This window comes from Aulonocara stuartgranti (genome assembly GCF_965226115.1).
Source record: "Aulonocara stuartgranti genome assembly, chromosome: 4".
Classification (NCBI taxonomy): domain Eukaryota; kingdom Metazoa; phylum Chordata; class Actinopteri; order Cichliformes; family Cichlidae; genus Aulonocara; species Aulonocara stuartgranti.
The window spans coordinates 1,273,919-1,292,448 of record NC_138942.1 but is presented as its reverse complement, the minus strand read 5'-3'; the positions used below and the strand labels follow the sequence as shown (position 1 = coordinate 1,292,448).

At 45.1% G+C, this 18,530-nt stretch overlaps 2 protein-coding genes across 2 annotated transcripts in view; both read right to left on the bottom strand.

The window, feature by feature from the left end:
• The window catches only part of stx1b (syntaxin 1B), a 48,221-nt gene extending 44,206 nt beyond the window's left edge, over positions 1–4,015 (bottom strand). Inside the window, exon 1 of the mRNA XM_082530636.1 lies at positions 3,535–4,015. Within this exon, the coding sequence (XP_082386762.1) occupies positions 3,535–3,564 (30 nt within the window). The 5' untranslated portion in view covers positions 3,565–4,015. The remainder of the gene's footprint in view (positions 1–3,534) is intronic.
• A 6,330-nt stretch (positions 4,016–10,345) lies between these two features.
• On the bottom strand, positions 10,346–17,816 carry prf1.3 (perforin 1.3). Its single transcript, XM_082531138.1, has 7 exons — positions 17,219–17,816; positions 17,086–17,127; positions 15,229–15,321; positions 14,009–14,145; positions 13,371–13,869; positions 12,311–12,681; positions 10,346–12,030 (listed from the first exon to the last, which is right to left on the bottom strand). The coding sequence occupies exons 1-7, from the start codon at positions 17,450–17,452 to the stop codon at positions 11,784–11,786; spliced, it is 1,623 nt and encodes a 540-aa protein (XP_082387264.1). The 5' UTR covers positions 17,453–17,816; the 3' UTR covers positions 10,346–11,783.
• Between the last annotated feature and the right edge of the window lie 714 nt (positions 17,817–18,530).

Below are 18,530 nucleotides of genomic sequence, written 5' to 3'. Positions count from 1 at the left end.
GGCCTTTCCTCCACCCTTCTCGTTAGATTGCAGACTGTCCAGAATGCGGCGGCACGCCTTTTGACAGGTAGCAGGAAGTTTTCTTCCATCACTCCTGTTCTCGCTGGCTTGCACTGGCTTCCAATTAAATACCGCATTCAATTGAAAATACTACTTTTCACCTACAAAACCATTAATAACTTGGCGCCGAGCTACCTCAATGAGCTTCTCAGGTTACACACTCCTGTCAGAGCACTTAGATCTGCTACCCAAATTCTTCTGGAGCAACCTCGTTCTCGGCTGAAGTCTCGCGGTGACCGCGCGTTTGCTGTAGCTGCCCCGGTCTTATGGAACAACCTTCCTGTCGCTATCCGGGCGTCTGACTCTATGCCACTGTTTAAATCACGGCTGAAGACTTATTTGTATAATCTTGCCTTTCCACCTAGTTAACACTTGGGTGTGCGTTGGTACATTTTTATCCGTTATGCTTGTGAACTACTTTTATATCTTATGATTGTCAAGGTTTTTATAATTGATACGTGCCAGGTCCTTTCTCTTTTCCCTCCCTTCTCCCTTTTCCTGTTTTATTTTTGTCAAGCACCTTGGTATACCCTTGGTTTTTTAGTGTGCTTTATAAATAAAGTTTATTATTATTATTATTATTATTTCAATTGTTGAAGCAAAAGCATCAGCCAAGTCACATCGAGTCAAACGATGAAATCACGTTACCAAAGCCAAGAGAGCGAGCGGGCAGCGTGACCTGCTCAAAATGTGGGAATCGCTGCGGGGAACAATCACTGTGTTTCAGAACACAGTTACTCACAGGCAGCTAGCTTTGCTAACTGCTAATTGAAGCACGACTAGCTTGCCTCGTGGTGGTTAGTTACCAACACCGTGACCATGAAGGTAGCAGAGATACGCCCACAAACATGAAGAACACCAACATCAAGCACTGAAGCGTTCACATAAGAGCAGGGAGGTGACAAGCTTGACCCTCATCACCCAGGCCGCCTATCAACCATCGGTTGCTAGGGAAACGTGCTGGCTGTCACTGCGTGAGATTGGTCGCAAAAGATGGGGGCACCAAAAACCTCTGTGTGATTGCTTTGGTCACCAGCAGGTTGGCAGAGTTGCACTTAGATACATTGAAGAAGGCAACTCATCTCCACGTTAGCGTCTTTCTAACGAGCGAGCCGTGAGACCGGAGAGAGGGCGACACAAGACTGTGTTCTTTCAGAGTAAAAGTTGTGCTTAACTAGTGCAAAAAGGTGCAACTTTTACTTTGGAGGTGACTGGTCTCCATTTCCAGTTTGTGACTCTTCTGGTTGAAGAGAAGTTGGCGAGTGTTTGCAGACAAATCGGCGTCTTCCATGCAAATTATGGGCGACCATGGAAACCTGCTAGAAACCAAAGCAACCATCTTTCGACCACTTTCACCTGAAAACTACCAGCAACCGCCTGCCAACTGGTCAGCTGGCAGGTGTCCACAGTAGACGACCTCATTCATCTTTGTCCTGCTAACTTTTATTATTCTTAGTTTTTATTCATCACATTTCATTTTATAAAGTTAAGTCTGACACAAGAATGATTCGCAGTGATTTCACCAAAAGAAAAGTTCCAGAAACGACTTCACAGCAGATCCGTTTTCTGGTGACACATCAGAGGCTCTGGTGAGTCCAGGACTTGGGGTTGGGACCAGTTTTAGCAGACCGAGCGGCTCATTGTAAAGTCTGAGCTCATCTATCAGGCAGAATCGTCCTCTTTACATCAGGTGAGTCTCTTTGTTCACACAGCAGGAAACAGTTCAACGATTTTCTGATAATTCAGTGAAATTTAGCTGATTTTAGTCTTTCTGTCTGAGGAAAGAGTCAAATCTGTGTCTGTTCAGCTGCTCTCAAGTTCCAATCACTGATTTTCTTTTTGATCAGGAAGCAGGAGGCAGACTGACAGAGGGAGAAAGGACAATAAAAGAGAGAAGAGAGGAAGCTAGGAAGGTGTAGGAAGGGAGGAGATAAGGAAATAAGAAGCAAAAGGGCCAGAGAAGAAGTGATCGAGGTAATACACGTTAAAGGAAGGATCGGTGGAGGAAAAGAGGTGAAGATGGAGGGATGAGGAGAGAATGAGAGAAGGGCGGATGACTGATTCAAGATTCAGGAAGTTTTTTTGTCATTCGGTGAGTTATTCACAGAAATAAACAGGCGAGTGTGTCTCACCTACAGAGCAACAATAAGAGCAGCAACACAAGCTAACATTAGCACAGCCCACCAGCAGCTGACCCACACTCAGGTGTAAACAGCCACACCAGTCAGGTACAGCCTCACAGGAGGCAGCGAGGACGAAAAGGAGGCAGAGAGGAGGAAGAGAGGAGGAAAAGAGGAGGAAGAGAGGAGGAAACGGAGGCAGAGAGGAGGCAGCGAGGAGGCAGCGAGGAGGAAAAGGAGGCAGAGAGGAGGTTGAGAGGAGGAAAAGAGGAGGAAAAGGAGGCAGCGAGGAGGAAAAGGAGGCAGAGAGGAGGTTGAGAGGAGGAAAAGAGGAGGAAAAGGAGGCAGAGAGGAGGCAGGGGGGTGGACGGACAGCAGTGCGGTAAACTCAGGCGCTGCTGAGCCCCTCACTTTTTCAATGCAAATCACCTCAACACACACATACAGCATTCAGCTGCTGATTTATTGATCACGTATTATTGATCAGGCTCCTCCCAGAAACACAGGGAGGTGGAGGAGAAAGATGGAGGTGAAGAAACCGCAACAAATGAGGATTCATTCATAAAAACATCCCAGGGTCGATCAATAATCGGTGACACGCGCTGATGGCGGATCGATGCGTGTACGAATGTGCGCGTGCAGCTGTGCTCCGCCTCACGCGAACCCGGCTGAACCCAAGGCGGCGGGAGGCGCGTGGAGGTGCTGCAGAGTTTGACTCGCTGATGTGACATCCCCCCCTCCCCTCCCTCCCACCACCACCCAGCATCAGCTGTTCGCTCGCGGCGGCCGCATAAACGCCGCATCTCTCCGCATTCCGCACGCGCGTCAAAGCCGCACAGGACCGTGACCCCCCCCCCCCGATCCCTCCCTTCTGACGGTGGCCCCACACTCACGCGGCTCCGTCGGGGAGGAGGCGCGCGCAGCTCCTGGATGCGGCCTGGAAAAAAAAAATCTCTGCATTTTGGACCCCCCCCCTTCCCCCCATCAGGTCACACAGGCACGCGCGGCCTGAATGCGCGCGGATGGGCGCGTGTTGAAGCCGTTTTCCCATCATGCACGGGGGGGCTCTGCGGCGGCCTTTGATGTTAGCGCCACAAAACCCCAAAAAACAGCAGAAATAAAAAAAGCGGGAAAGTGTCCGGCCGCAGCCGTGACCTCCACTCACGCACGCGCACGGAGCACGCGCTCAAGCCGACAGTAACGGTCCGTCCTCGCGCTCTGTATTCACAGCATGAAGCTCCGCAGAGCCACAGACTCCCTCCCCCTCCCCCCGCTCCTCCGGAGGCCGCAGGAGGAGGATGTGCGAACATGATGGAGGCCGACAGGGAAGAGGAGACGGAGGAGGAGAGCTTACGCTTCGCAGTTCCGCCGTGCGGTCCTTCATCGTGTCGCCGCGCCGCTGCTACAAACGGAGAATCGTCCCTGGTCCAGGGGGGAGGGGGGGAGGCTTCCGGCTCCGCGTCGTTCGTCGTTTTCTCCGCTGCGAGGTCCTCGCGGTCCTCCTGCTGCTGCTCCTCTCGGCTCTTCTTCACGGAGGCAGAGATGGAGGGAGGAACGCGTCTCCGCCTTCTGCTTCTGCTCCTCGGGCTCGCTGTCCGCGCCTCCTTCTTCCTCCCGCGTCCTTCTTCTTATTCGGTTTTTTTTTTTTAATGTCCGCCGCTCTGGCTCGGCTGGCCCCCCCGTCGGTCCGCGGCTTTCTCTTCTTCCTCCTCGGTGTGGTCGCAGTGTGGCCCCGCAGCGCGCAAAGCAGCAGCCCGGCAGGAAAACCGAGCGAGAGAGAGAGGGGGAGGAGGCACGGGGGAGGTGGTACTGATGCTGCAGAAAAGAGAGAGGAGGGAGGGAGGGAGGAGAGGGGTGGGGGCGATGCGGAGGGAATGGAGAGACTGGGCGCAGGCGCAGTTCCCTCCCCGCCCTCCCTACCTGCTCCCCCTCCTCCCCCGTCCGCAGCAGAGGCAGGGAGGAGGGGAGGGAGGAGGTGTGCTTGAATTCAGGTGAATCAGGTTCAAGAAGGGGGGGTCATACATGTAAATCACAGCAGGGTAAGAGAGCACAGGAACGTTCCTGTTGGATCATCACGTGTTCATTAACACATGAACGAACAACCACATGCAAACAGTTCATTAAACTTTGGTGAAGATTTCACACATTATTAACAATTCAAATGAGACACACTCACCAGCCGCTTTGTTAACTTTTCACCTGCTCATTAACCCAAACAGCCAATCACGTGGCAACAGCGGCATTTAAGCTTGTATGGTGAAGACAAGCCGCGCGCTGAGCATCCGATAAGAAGGAAACAGGAAGTCAAATAAGTACGTTTTACAAGGAAGGTCTGCAAAAGAGCATCTCTGAGCGCACAGCTCCACTGTCACAGATCTCAGCTTTGGGATGTGGAGGGACAGCCGATTCCCATCATGGATGAGGCGGTCATGTGATGATATCATGATGATGTCAACATGGAGGAACGTTTCCAGCAGCCTGTTGAATCTGATGCGTGAAAGACAAAGGTGTACCTAATAAAGTGTCCAGTGTGTGTTCAGTGCAATATGAGGTCTGAGCGTGGAGATGTGAGCTTTCAGGGGGGGCGTGATAAACGAGTCCTCGGTCTCCTAAATGGAGTTTTAATGGTGGAGATGGATCTGGATCTCCGACGGGCTGGCTCAGCGCCCGGGAGAAGCACCACCAGCCCCCACCCACCTCCATTACCACACTCCTTTCACCCCCTCCTCATCCTCACTTGTCAAATCGTTATTTAAATGTTCGGTGCTCGACGGGAAAAAGGAGCTCTTTGTGTGATCGGAGAGGAGGAGGAGGGAGGTCTGTTTGACATGATGGTAAAAGGACTCTGGTGTCATCACAGATTCACCTTGCCGTCTCGCCCGCCCCGCAGGTGAACAGTGTGACCCATTATTGAATCAGCCTGACCTCAGTAACACTGCTGATCAGTTTCTGGGCTCAGTCACTCATGTCGGGTCACAGTGAATGAAAATAAAAGTCATCTGTACAAATCATTGGAAGATTACCCAGGATACGCTCACTGATGGGTGACTGCAGGCAATGAGGGTGTCGTTCCACAGCGAGCCCTCACTCGCCACAGCCTCAAAGCACCGAGGCGGCATCGGCCAGAATATTCACATCCATGCTTCAAAATTTGACTTGAAGTGAGGTGACATCACAGCGGCATAGCTGGACTGGCCATCGGGCATACTGGGCAAATGCTATGATAGTGAACTTTATTTTACTCATAAGGTTAGTTAGTAGAGTTGCCAACCGTCCCCTAAAAAACGGAATTGTCTCGTATTTCATTCAGAGAAAATATTACGCGTTTCGTATTGAGCTGAAAAGGAACAGTTTGTCCCGGACTTCAGCTACAATGAAAAAGACACAAAGCTGGAGTTATTCTGTCTTTGCTGCACAGCTGCCTCTTCTTCTCTCATTCTCTCCCCTCTCTCTCCTGTTTCTACTTCAATCATGAAACTGATCAATGATCAGCTGATCGGCTCTCTTGTTTGTTTATCGCCCACTTTGTGCCAGAAAGAGGAAACCAGCAGATGTCGCGCTAAACAACAGCAGCACGTTTGATCAGCTGTTGTTAGAATTTATTTAATATTAATTTCTAGTATCAGCTGATGTTTGCTGGAGCCACAGCTGTAAAGCTGCTGGTCATGATGTCGGTTTGGATATGTGGTGAGAGGGAAACATGAAGATGAAATCAGGAGATGTCCTTACTGAATCATCAGAGCTGAACAGGTGATGGAGAAACAGGTTTACCTTTTAGGTGACATGAATGAGTTGAAGTTATGAACTGTTTCTGAGAGATAAATAACACCAGGATCCTTTTTTATGTAGCTGACAGCTGGTAACTGTGCAGGGGCGGGTCTAGCAAAGTGTGGCCAGGGGGGCAGGTAGGGCATTAACAGGGAGAGGGGGGCACAAAGAAATACTTTCTTATTCTCATTTAAACTGCTTTTAACAAATAATTATCTGAATCTTTTATCTGATGTACAACGTATAGAAATCATACATATACCAACAAGACAGTACATCACTGTCACAACAGCGTTTGTTTTCATTCAAAGGCTTTTCCTGTAATACCTGGGGGGCCGGTCTCTAGTCAAAATGCCTGGGCCGATTTTCTGTCCCAGTCCAGCCCTGCACAGCGGCCAGCGGGACACTGGTGTGGCTCGGCCATCGCCAAATCCCTCGCTGTGGCTGCTGATGTCTCCAGATTTCTGAAGCAGACAGTTTGCGGTTTGCTTCCTCTACCTTGAGCCTTTGTTGGAAAATAATTTCAAAATAAAAGCTGATCAGAATGTTTGAATGCTTTTAAAGGTTCTTCTTCCCCTCAGTAGCTTTTCCTTCTCACTGTGTCTTTTATTATTATTTTTATTCTTTATCATTGTTACTTCTTTTATACTAACCATATATTTAATTGTTAGATTGCTTTTACGTCAGCTGTGTTTAAATGTGCTACAGAAATGATCTGAGCTCACCGACTCCTTCATGAACTTTGCTGGTCGTCCAGCTTTCATTTGGATTTAAAGCTGTTTTGTTGCTTCTCTTAAAATTTTACATCTTTTGATATTTTAATCTTGTGACAAAGTGGATGAGCAGCTGCAATGCTCTCCATTTGTCCCATATGTGTTTACCTTTTATTTGCACATTATACACATTATTCTGTTTCTATGTATTTGCTATGATTTGCTATTTGTCATGTAACATTGCTGCACTCACTATCCCGGGTTTGTTTGCGGAAGCGTTCTGTTGCCGGCAAATTAAACATTCGGCAAATTAAGGTAAATACTCAGTTACACGCTTCTTTATATTTTATTGTGTTACAGATTAAGTCATTTGTTCATACTTTGTTCTGTCTTCTCAGTCTTCACGTGGGTCAGCTGTGGGGAAACGCCTGCTTAGCATTTCCTCATTTTAAAGTCCTGATGATGTCACACATGACATCAGCAGGTCAAACCAAGTGGAGATGCTTCCTTTTGTTTGTGTCCAGGTCTGAAGGGATTTGTTGAATCTTTTTCTTTTCATTAATACTGCCATTTAGTTGTGTAAACGTGAATATTAGAAGTGTGAGGTTTTGTGTCTTTTTTAATCATCTGTGTAGAGTTTTAGATCCCTCAGTGTGAGTGAGGGGTACTGGCTGGAAATTGATGGCCCTATTTAAAGCCAGTCTCTACCAGACTCAGATGAGAGAGGAGAGGTGAGCTGTGTTAACAGAGCCATGGTCTGTTGAGTTTTGTTAATTAAGTTACTTTGGGGGGAAGTTTTGTTAAGTTGCACATTAAATTGAGTTCACTGTAAATAAATTGCTCACCTCTGGAAACCTGAAATGTCTGCTAGTCTGCTTTCCTACCACCTTCCTTGACGTTCGAGTCTGACTACTTCACAAATCTACTTCTGAACTTTTTCAGTAACCACTGTCCAAAGTGGAGTTTGTATATTTTAAAAGCATGAACAAAAGAAAAAGGATGAAAAATATAAAAAGTCAGGGAGGAGCTGCATTAAATGTGGTTTTCAGGGAAATCTGTGAAACAATAGTAGAAAAGCAGTGATGCGAACCCTGCAGCCCATTCAGAATGTATTAAATCAAGACTACGACAACTTCTAACCTGAGGATGTCCTTCTCTACCTCTGAAGCAGGCCTTCCTCATCCTCCCAGCTGCCTCTTGAGCCTTCAGATATCTACAGTTTTAATAATGCCCTGTAACTGTAAACATCTGAAACAGGGTCATTGCTGTGAGGCAGGAGAGGGCATGCAGACGTGTTCTAACGACGAAGATCTCAGACGTCTGACGTACGTTCACTCGCACCACCGTTAAATGTAAACGAGGGTCTCTGAACCTCCTGACTCAGTCGGCCAGAGGTCAACGCTGTGAGTCAGAGCTGAGTCACGAGTCCATGCCGCTCTGACCAATCAGAGCACAGAGAGACGGAGCTGGAGGGCCTTACAGAGCTGATGGTAAAAACCAGCTGGGGTCTTCTAAAAGATAACCGAACATTTGGAGGTCTGCCAGTTTAAAGTCTTTTAAAATGAATCGAGCTTCTCAGACGCATGATACTCAATCTGTCCATGTTAGCATGCATGCAACTGCTAGCTAACATTAGCTGAGGGTTGGATTTGAACCTCCAAATCAAAGAACTCCTTCACGAATCAAATGTTCACAAAAATCAAATCTGATGGTCTTTGTTTGAGAAAACTGTCTTTGTTCTGGCTAATGTTGGCTAACAGAGTACTTAATACCCAAGATAGCAGCTAGCTGGCTAATACTGTCTCTGTGTGAAGCTACATCAGTGTTAGCGTTTGTCTTCATTTTTCAGGGGTTGCTTCCCCAGAAAGGAAAACGACTCTGAAAGTTTACTTTGTCTTTATAATCGAGATTAAAATCTGAGCACTTAATAAATCTTAGATCATCTTTGCTGATGAAACACTGACACTGGAGTCACACTGATTCATACCTGTTTTGATCATAATTGATTGATCATCTATTAACTGTTGAACCAGTGATGGCAATGAGGCTGAAAAGACGATAATATACATTTGACCGTGCAGGTCAACTGTATATGCAGGCCTCCATGCAGGTCTGGTGTTTATGACGGAGGTTTGTCTCTGTCATCACTGTGGAGGGGTTTTGGTCCACTCGTCCATGCTGCGTTGCTTCAGCTTATTCAGCTTTGCAGCATTCGTGTACGCACAGCCTCTTGCCAGGTTGCATGCAGTTCATGGACCTCTGTCTTGCTGATGACCCAGTTTTCTCCAAGTTCTCTCAGTGACTGCAAGACGCCCAAACCCTGATCCCTCCACCGCCGTGCTGACAGCTATTGTGAGGTGTTTGGTTTCCTCCAAACGTGGTGCTGTGCATTATAAACAAACAGCTCCACTTTGGTCTCATTTCTTCTTCCTTCAGGTGCAGCTCTGCAAAGTGAAGCCGTAATTTTTTTTTTTGCTTTCTCCTGCAACCCAAACAGTCCATCCTCGTTCAGCCTTAGTCTAATTGTGCTGTCATGAACTTTAACCTGCTAACTGTAGAGTCTGGTTTTGGGGTTTTCTGCACACTTAGGAAGATTGTGGAATTGTGTTTACACACCTGAATGTTCCAGACCTTCAAAATGCCAAAAACTTCAGCTTTTACAGAGACGATCACACTGATGGTGATCAGTTAATCAATGCAATTGATTAGCAGCATCTGGCTGCTGCTCATCCTCTTAATTCTTGTGGAAGCAGTAAGGATGGACGCTTTCACAGGACTGCGCAGGCAGTCAGCAGGTCCCTCGGGTCAGGAGAGGTGGGGCCGGTTATTCTCAGTTTCTGTTTCATTTTGCAGTTTTCTCTGGTCTGAGTTTCAGCTCTGTAAATAAGCGACTCACCTGGCAGAGTCACCTCACCTGCCTGACTTCCCTTCACTGATATTTGACTAAGACTACATAAAGCAAGTCGCCTTACATGGTTTTAAATTAATACGTAACACAGTTTCACAATGAAATGCAGAAATTTCCTTCAGCAACACTGGAAATGATGAGTCAGAAACCAGAATTCAAACAGGATTAATCTGCTTGGAAATTTAATACGAGCTCAGCAAAAACAAATAAATGTCCTGCTCAAGGTCAAATATCAGGACTTACAGAAGACTAAAATAGTTAAAAATGGCAGCCAACAGAAAAAAGCAGAAATAAAGTTTCTCCTAATCTGTAGTTCTGATGCTTATCAGATAAAGACGGACTGAAAGCTTCCGTCAGCACTGGGAAGTCTGAGGGATCTTCCAGGAAGGGGGACGCTACTTTCCAGACATCTGATTGGCCAGTGGGTATAGGTTTTGTTCCTGCAGGTCTCTAATCTCAAGCATAACCGACAAACAGACTTCTAAATTCATAACATGACAGGTTGGTGTAATTTCAGCTGATCAGTTATTGTCATTTATTGGTGACGTACTACACTGTCATTGCAAACATGTTGGATTTGTTTTTGTTCCTGTTCTGCTGAGGAGTCTTCAGCAGTGAGTAAGCGACAGTTTACCGCAGCCTGTGTGTCACACTGTCAGCAGTGTGTGTTCGGACTGTTTAACAGTCAGGACTGCTGACAGCGGCTGAAATATTCACCATTTCATTACATCTGTCATCACTGTTTGAGCTCTGTGAGCTTTAAAGTGGAGTTAACACTCTGTAAAATACTCCATCCTGTACTTCTGTCAGTCATTCAGAGGATAAAAAACTTTCTGCACATTTAGAAGGTTTTACTTATGCAGCTGATTCATAAAACCAATTACAACCAAAGGAAATCCACCAAATATCAGCCTGAAGCTCCAACCGTGGGAAGCTTCCCAGCAAACATGGTAGGAACAGCGATGGTATCGTCCCAGTAAAAACTGGTCTCTGTATCACTGCGAGAACCGAAGCACAGATGAATGATTGTGATCAGAACCTGTTTTTATATTTGAACCACACTTTGAGGCCATTAAGCTTACCTTACATCTAAATTCTATCCTACTTGTTGCCATGGTAAACTGACCATGTCTGGACTGTCACAGGTCAAAGGTTATTTGATGTCCAGCAGATGGTGAAATTCCTTCTTTGTCATCAGCACATTTTTCATTTTGGAACCTTTTTCAACCCTGCCTGGACAGCAAGAGAAGCTGGGCAGCTGTTCATCGATGTGTTTGCTGGGTTGTATCGATGAAGCTCATTTGGATTTGAAGTTTTGTTGGTGTTCGGGTCATTTTACAACAACCTGCTGGTGAGTTTCCATGATGTGAGCTCATTCTGCTTTGGAGACTTTTGAGAAGTTTAACATCTGGATGCTACGCAGAGGAATAGCTGAAGATTCCCAAACAGCAAACGTTTTGAAGTTCAGTAACCATCAGCTGATCTTTTCTCTGTGTCTGATGTTGGTTCCAAAAGGAAAACTGGGCAGATGTTGAAGATGTTACGTCCTGGACATCTTAGTTGAATGTCCACCTTGAACATAGCTTGATGTCCTTCAGGAATGTTGCTATAGGTTTTTCTCGAGTGCCTTCTGGACATCCTTCTCTGCCTTCGGATTCTGATCTGATATCTTTATTTAATGTCTGCTGAATGTCCTTCTTGGACTTTCTAACAACAGGAAATCTGTGTTAAGTTGTTGTTTTTTAATTTAAACCTTCTTGATTGAGAGAATTGAGCAAAATTCCAACCTTTGGGGATGTTTGTCCCCCCACTGATCTGACAGACTACACACTGCTTAGGTCATATAACAGGTTTCATATCAATGATATCGGGGACAGAGGATGATTCCTGTGACAGTCCAGATATGTTAAATTCACCATACAAATGAGACATTTTACTCATACATCACCATAACTGGTTTCAGTCTTTTCCTCTGGTGATACTGGTCTGCCTGAGATGGCTTTTTGTGGCCAAATTACTCATCAATCAAATTGTATTGGGTTTAAAGAGACAGAAACATGCATTTTATTTCTACATTACAATGAACAAATCAAAGGTTTTGTCCCATCTGTGGGTTGGTGTTGGCGACCGGTATTGAGATAACATCAACATTTCATGCTTGCTTGGATTTTCTTAAATTATTTTGTAATCCATGCACTGCTTTTTCCTCCAGTTTCAGTAACCCTGGTGGTTCTTTGCATATCCCATCACGTCCTGGTAGGTAGGCGAGGGGATGTAGCGCTCGCACAGCGACCCCTCCAGGCTGGGACCGCACACGACAGACAGGCGGACCAGCACTGAGCCGTGCTTCAGCTTGAACTTCTTGTTGATGTTTCGACCCATCGTGGGGATGACAGACACTTTCCCCAGCAGGTCATCGTCCCAGATGCTGTCCCGATCCCAAACCTCGAAAACAACGGGTCTGTGGAGGAAACACAGAAGCACTACATCAGAGATCACCTGATTCTACTTGTGCTTCTCTAAGCTACTGTTTAGGAAATCTTTTATTTTGGTTCTTGAATACCTCACGCTCTTTTTGATTTGGACATTTTAACATGCACATCTATGAGGACTGACTCACTGCTGGAACCTCAAGTGAATGCTAGAGAAACTGCAGGTTTTGGTTTACAGCCCAAAGAGTGGCTGTAAGTCTCAGATCTTGCAGAAACTGAAATTGATTAGTAATAATTAGTGTTGCTCACTTTCGTTCTTTGAGGTTGATGCTTCCAAAAGTAAAGAGGTAGTTCCACTGGGGGAAGTTGTTGTTCCAGATCACTGGCGTCGTGCCTCCTTGGTTGTTGTAGAAAACTTTAACATATCCGTCTGTCTTGCTGAAATAGTCGCCCCACAGTGCCTCAGCTCGGACCACCGTCACGTTCATCTGAGCTACACCTGCCGCGGCAGGACAGCAATGGGAGTCAACCATTCGATGACCTTGACACTGGCACGCGCAGTTCTGCTTCCGGTGGCCAATCTTGCAGTCGACGGGGCAGTGGAGCGGCTTGGCGCTTGTGAGAATGTAGTCACTGATGGCGTCTCGCAGGCTGGCCTTTAGGATGGGATTGTCTCTTATCTAACAAAGAGAATAGAGCTTTTAAATAATCTGGTTGAGGCTGAAAGTAACAGATTAAGAGTAAAACCAAAAGACTGAATGAGGCTCAGACTGATGCTAAAAGGCAGCTAAACTGATGCAAGTTATATTTGGTTAAAAAAAACAACGATGCTCTTAAGTTTCTACTTGATATCTTTAAACTGTACACGTGTCTGTATGCAGACAGAACAAATGTGACCTGAATATTGTGACAGTTTGTGTAAACATTGCTTTGGCCTTTAAAATGTGAGCAGAATATAATGCTTGGGGATTTAACTAGCTATTAAAATCTGTTATTAAAACTATAACCATATTTGTATAAATCGCACATGAAAAACGTAAGCATTAAAAAAACGCCACTTTAATAAGAAAAACTCAAGAGTTGGTTGGGCTTTTCTTCACATGATGCATAGATATATTTTAGAGCAGCAGCACCCTCCAGTTGCTGAAGTAGTTGTGAACATGGCATAAGGAGGAGGTTAGGGTGGAGAGATGGGTCACCCAAACAAACTTTCATTTTTAATTCACAGTCAGCAGTCAGATTTCTTTTAACCGTGACTTTTATGACTCAAACTGCCATGGTTACCCAAACCCTAACCAAAACCATCTGAAGACATTTAAAGGGAAATAATAACTTTATCAGCTCAGTTTACCCTTCATTTGTTCCTCACCAATAAGTGCAGAGGGCTGATCTGGTAGGAAACCACTCCTGGGACACTCTTCAGAGACGCAAGCCATTTCTTATACCCCTCAGACCCTCTGGGATTGAACAGGATGTCCGTTATACCCCCATCTCCGCCCAGCACCTGGGTCTTCCTGTCGGAGAAGGCCGTACTGAAGGTTGAAGCGGTTTTAAGGCTCTTGCTCTTCCGGCGGCAGAACTCACTGGAGGCGTGAACAGGGATGCCCTTAATGGTTGCGCTGGCTTCGGCAGACAGACAGGTGCTGACAGCCTGGATTGACAGTCCAGACATGGAGGTTTGGCAGGTCCGGATTGCGGTCATGGAGTGAACCCGACCCCCGAGTTGAACTCTGCGGATAAAGTGGGTCCCGTAGATGGAGATAAACTGACGGAAGGCGGAGGTGTTTTTGTGATCATAGGTGGAGGGAAGGTTCTTCAGGGAGACCTCAAACTCTTTGCTCAGTGGGGGACGGGAGTGAAGACGGAAGCTGACGGTAAAGAAGGTAAGGGTTGACTGAGGCATGCAAGAATACAGCCACACAGGAGCACAGAGGAGGGACACCTTTTCAGGACCGACACAAGCAGTCACCTGGATAGGTGACGTCAGGACGAGAGAATCAAACTCACGTGTAGTATTTGCATTTGAATTCGTGGCTAGTGAAGCTAAACTTATCACTCCGGCTGCGAGACTCTGCAAACGTTGATGACATGGAGTGAGATCCTCCGATGGCGACACCAGCAATTCCCTTAATGCCGAGGCCCACCTGAGAAGAGGTATACCAGAAACATGAGACATGGTACTCAGAGAGTGTTGCAATCAACATCAACAAGAGAATTTAGCATAAGCAAGGATCGTGTTTAACTTCCAGGGAAGAGCAAAGCGAAGAGTTTGATGTGGTCCCTTTGATCTGATTTACGTGTTGATTCTATGTTTTATTTCAAAATCATAGTCCAATATTTCTGTTAACCATGACCGCAGTGCTGGACTGAGACCATCAGAATTTACTGAGCTCAGAGATCACGTGAGCGGTAGACTCGGAGTTTGTATTCCAGGACAAAGTGAGTGTATTTTGTTCAAAAATGGACCAATATCTATTTCCTAAAGCTTGTCTTACACCATTACCCCCCCCCCCCCCCACCATAGAATAGATTAAAATTAAAGTGCTCAGTTTGTGATTAATTTGAAAGCTGTTGAAAAAATTAAACTGAGCATTTTGTTAAGAGATTGATGCTGACACGAGTGTTTTATTATAACATAAAAATATAATACTAATAAAAAAAGTGTTGCAGCTCTCTCTTTATTATTATTAATCGCCTAATTCAGTCAGTCAACTGTATGGTTTCCCTGTCAACCGATACAACCAATGTAAAACTAGGAAATCAGTAATTATCATAATAATCTTTATTTCATTTAAAAGTTAAATATATGCCAAACGTTAATACAAGTGTCCATAAAACACTTAAAATTAAAAAATAATTAAGGACTGCTGAAAATATGAGAGAGTGTTATTAAAAAGTTTTGGGATTATATATTATTTTGAATTTGGAAACTTAAACGTTTACAGGATTATAATTTTCTTAAACAGTGTGAATTAGGATGACTGGGACATGAAGTTGAAGCAGCATTTCATCTGATTAATGTAAATCAAATTACTTTAGGGTGGGGTAAATATTCATAGGTGTGTTATCAGTGTTATGTCCTGTCCACCCTGTTACCTGTGGGGGTTTTCCCCCAGGCTCAGGTCGCCCCCTGCTGGACATTAATAGAATGCAAGCTTAATGGGCTTCTGTCCATCTTTTATATGCAGTTTGTGTGTGTTATTTGCTGAAGTCAGAAACTCTTCAACCTTCCAGCTGACTCCCAGCGATGAACTCCTCTCCTTCATCACTGACTGGCTGGACTCAAAGAGCTTGCTGCTGAGGCTGTGCTCGCACTGCACCTGAGGACAGAGAGCACGCTGGGTGATGCTGTTCACATCGACATAAACACCATGTTTACTCTTCAAAGAGGAGAAAAGGGGGTTGGCTAGAACTTCTGTTATGTTATAACTTCTTCAAGTTAGAGAGACAAGTGACTGTAAAGTGGAAACAGCTTGCAGGACAGAAACAACTGGATTACACTGCTAACACATCTGTACAGACACATGCTAACACAAAGCTAGCAAAGAAAACACAGTGAACATAAGAATAAATGCATGCAGACCCGAGCACAGCAGCCAGAGCCTGAAGGTCAACAGGTAACAAAGGCAGTGATGATCAGCCTGCAGCTTCTGTTTCTACCTGTGTTCACTGTAAAATCACCATGGCAACCTCTTTGAAGTCTCTTTGGGCTGATGTTCATCTTTGCTTTGTGCTTTCAGCTTTGAGCTCATATGTAAAAACTAAAAGAAAGCTTGTACACGTGTCCTCATTAGCATTGGGATTTGTGTTGGTCTGCGGGGCAGCAGAAGCTGCTGGTTGGCAATTGTTGATTAGCTCCCACGGAGACGCCGAAGGAACTGAACAAGGTGGCCATGGATTTAGGATTCAGTGGGGCAGGAAGGATGCTTAACAGGGTCAGGACCTTTCATGTACTCCATGGTGAGGATGTTGAAAGATTATAAAGAATGACTTCATCAGTGATGTACTGAAATGGTTGATGACACGGGGTGGCGATGAAGATGGTGTCAGTTGTGTCATCACCTGTAAAGGTCAAACTGAGGCTGGTGATGATTTTAGCACTGTGTGTCCAGTAAGAACTCCAGCAGGCAAAGCAGAAACAGCTGGAGAAAGAAAAGAAACACTCAGCAACCTGCACTTTGTGAAACTCCGTGGCCACGGAATATGAACCACCTCCAAGGAACTTGGTAAGGCACAGGGAAGAATCAGATCTTACTCTGAGCACATCCCAAGGACATCAGCAGACGCTGAACCAAAGTCGAGACAATAGTGATGTTTTACATGTGCTTCACATCAGCTCCCTGACAACGTTTAGTGCAGCCACAAGCCGAGGAGGAAGCATCTGAAGGCATTTTCAAAACGTTACGATTTGAACGGCGTTCCGATGTCTGATGAGAATCTTCTGGGGCATTTGCGTATGGAGGCCAAAGCCAGCAGAGGTGACTGTTTGTACTTTGAGAAGCAGTTCCTGCATATGGATCCTGAACGTGGTTATGATGTGGCAAACGATTATTGCATTACTTTGGTAAGGAGCTCCGGAGTGCTGCTGGCTGGACAGAAAGACCTTTGCTGCCGTCAGTGCTTAAGATGAAGAACCCGAATTTCTGCAGAAGTTGACACCAAATGCAATAAGAGCAGAAATGTGAAAGCTGAGGAAATAAGAATATTTAGAGACATTAACCTAAACTTTGTTTGGTTTTATTGCTTTCATTTAAACATCTATCGATTTAGAAAATAATTAAGAATGAAATCTGTAAGATTACAACAACAAAAAGGAAGTGTCATCAGACTCTGTGTTGTGTCATATTTTTGTGTTAGCACATGTCGTACATTTTAATTACTTTTTTAACCCTGTTGGAATTATTGTGCGAATTATTTTGAAATATTTAAAACAAAGTTTAAAGAATGAAGTCAGTCATGCAAGCGCATGTTGACAGTGCGAGAATGACATCAAATAGATGTGAATATTATTTTTTCTTTCAAGAAGTCAGTTTTAATAGTTCACATAAGCTGTCTGCATAAATAAAACGTGTGAATGTGCTGACCTTGATGCGCCAGTCGAGCACTGAAACGGGCAGCTTCTGGATCTGTGGGAGGAGGACAGCATTTCTCTGTGAGTGAGCAGAAACAGCAGCGGCACGACTGAAACTGCTGAAAGAGCTTTGGGAGGGGAGGCACCTGGTTGAGGAGGCGGTTGTGGCACACGGTGCAGTTCCCCTGAGCACCCCCCACCATGTAGTCCTTCACGTTGACCACAAGGGCCCCGCTGGTCTGCAGCTTCACCACATCGAAACCCTCGCCGACCAGATTGTGACCCGGCACGAAGGGGACCTTCTGACACTCGGTGAACGAGCTGGTCTGACACCCCAGACAGAGAGGGAGGAAGACGAGGAGGAGGAAGGAGGACAGCATCGCAGCTGGGAGGAAGAAGAAAGTCAATCGCTTACATGTTTCAGATCAGCAAGCACATTTCAACATTAGACAAAGACAACCCGGGCTGGACGGGTCGATCATAATTCATGCTGCAGAATAATTCCAAGTCAACAGGAACCCGGAACACTTAAGGTCAGAGGTCGTCATTCCACAATAAAAAAAGAGAATGCCAGCCCACATGAAGGGTTTGGCCTAGAAGACTGAGATGCTTCGTGTTGGAAAACCCTCCAAGAGTGGGCTAAAAATCCCCCACAGTGACGTGAAAAACTCACTGAAGGAATAACTGACGGCAGCCGCTGCTGCCGCGGGGGGAACAGCCATCGGGGTTGGGGGGCAGTTTGCACACAGGGCAGGTAGGTTTGATATGTTTGTTCCCTTAATGAATGAAATCGTCTTTTAAAACTGCATTTTGTGTTTACTTTGTTATCATTGTTCAATATTACGATGAGTTTGAAGATGTGAAACATAAAAGTGTGAAAAACATACGAAAAATAGGAAATCGAGACTTTCTCACACCATCGTTTCTGCGTGTGTGATCAGCTACGTGTGCAGATGACACACATATATAATCATTTATTCTATGAGAGCAGGATATGACATCACGTAAAACACGATTCAGATACAAAATCAGCAATTTCATAGATCTCTGACATCTGTGTCGATCTATATATAAATAGATCGTATATATATGTGAATGAAATCATTTTATATTTCAGAATTTACATTTTTCATGAGAAAATATTAAAAAAATAATGTTTCTATTTGTTTTAAATGTAAAGTTTTAAACAACATTTAAACATTTTATTTGAATTCATTTTTGTATTTCTGTCTATATCCTGTGTTTTCTGTCACATAAAAGCCAATTTGACATTTTATAACTTTGACATATACGATGCAGATTTTTTAAAAGAAAACAAGTAAAACTAATTCTGTGTTTTTTAGATATTTAAAGTTACATTAGCGTTAAAAACATAAGAAATGAGAAAGGCGGCTGACCTGCTGATGATGGCGATCAGTGAAGTCTGCTGTGCGAGGAGCAGCGTTTAAACCCAGACGT

Coding starts and splice junctions, on each gene's coding strand:
- prf1.3 (XM_082531138.1), bottom strand. CDS start 17,452: ATGCTGTCCTCCTTCCTCCTCCTCGTCTTCCTCCCTCTCTGTCTGGGG. Junction 15,322..17,085: donor TGCTCGACTGGCGCATCAAG/GTCAGCACATTC, acceptor CTCTGTCCTCAG/GTGCAGTGCGAGCACAGCCT. Junction 12,682..13,370: donor TCAGCCCTCTGCACTTATTG/GTGAGGAACAAA, acceptor TCTCTTTGTTAG/ATAAGAGACAATCCCATCCT.